The sequence below is a fragment of the Fonticula alba genome, assembly GCF_000388065.1.
Source record: "Fonticula alba strain ATCC 38817 unplaced genomic scaffold supercont2.3, whole genome shotgun sequence".
In the NCBI taxonomy this organism is placed as follows: domain Eukaryota; order Rotosphaerida; family Fonticulaceae; genus Fonticula; species Fonticula alba.
The window spans coordinates 2187593-2188765 of NW_009242973.1; the positions used below are offsets into that span (position 1 = coordinate 2187593).

General features: G+C 70.8%; 1 protein-coding gene across 1 annotated transcript; it reads left to right on the forward strand.

The window, feature by feature from the left end:
- Nucleotides 1-232: 232 nt before the first annotated feature.
- Nucleotides 233-1173, forward strand: H696_02247 (hypothetical protein). Its single transcript, XM_009496149.1, has one exon. The coding sequence runs from the start codon at nucleotides 317-319 to the stop codon at nucleotides 677-679; it is 363 nt and encodes a 120-aa protein (XP_009494424.1). The 5' UTR covers nucleotides 233-316; the 3' UTR covers nucleotides 680-1173.

A 1173-nucleotide genomic window follows, 5' to 3' on the forward strand; every position in this document is an offset into this window, starting at 1 on the left:
GTGGAAATGGTGCTGCGGCTGCGGCTGCGGCTGATGGCCATGGGAAGAAGAGGAGGAGGAGGAGGAGGAGGCATGCGGATGTGCATATACCGCATGGGGGGCCTGTGCCGGCTGAGACGCCGTCTGAGGCACTTGCTGAACCTGGGACTCCTGTGGCTCCGGCAGAGGCTGGGGGCCCGAGGGAGGGAGTGTCTCTGCTGACGTTGTTGTCGTGGTCGGAGCGGCGGCGGCGGCGGCGGCGGCGGCGGCGGCGGTTGCCTCTGCCGCCTGAGCGGCCTCCTGCTCGGCCGCCAGGGCCGCCAGCTGGGCACGGCTCATGAAGCGCCCACCGCTCGAGCGTGGCCGCGACACCGCATGCGTATGCCGGCTCCGATGGAGAAAGGGCCCACGCCGACCGGGGGCCCGTGCCCCCGTGCCCAAGGACCCGACGCCGGCGCCGGTCGCGCCAGCAGGCCCCCCAACACCGAACCCATTCTCCTCGGACCCGCCGGCACCGACTATCCCCCCGAGCAGTACATCGGGCGTGGCGCCGGTCGAGGAGGCCACCGCGCTTAGCAGGACCCCAGAGGGAAGCCCGGCCAGTGCCTCGGCCGCTGCCTTGAAGGACTGGGGCGGTTGGCGAACGGTGCACGCGTCGCGCACCCCGCCGGGTTGCTGCAAAATGGCTTGGGCAAGCTGAATGCGCAGGTTCAAGCGGGCTCGAGTCTCCCGCCGCCGGAGGATGCGCTGATACTGCTTGGCATTGACGTAGACCACCTCGCTGGGACTTGTGCCGGTGGGAGGGGACCCTACATCGGCGTTTCCCCCGGCCGGGGGCGCCGCCGGTGCTGGCTCGCCCGATGGCGGATCAGAGCCTGGCCCAGGAGCCCGGCGTCCCGGGTGTCCAGATGCGCCTGGCACTCCGGGCTCCTGGCCAGCAGGAAGCCCGGCAGTGGCAGCGGCACCGGCGTCGGCGCCAAAGTGCAGGAGGATCGCCGCGTCGCCCGGGGGAATGCTACTCGGGGGGAGGGGAGGACCGCGGGAGCGACCACTCATCACCGGGATCATATGTGGGGCGCGGATGGGAGGGAAAATGCGCGGCCAGTTGCTCAGAGGGGGCGGCAGGGGACCAGGGTGTGAGGGGGAAGGAGAGTGTGTGCGTGTGGAGGAGAGTGCTCTGCTACTGCGATGAAG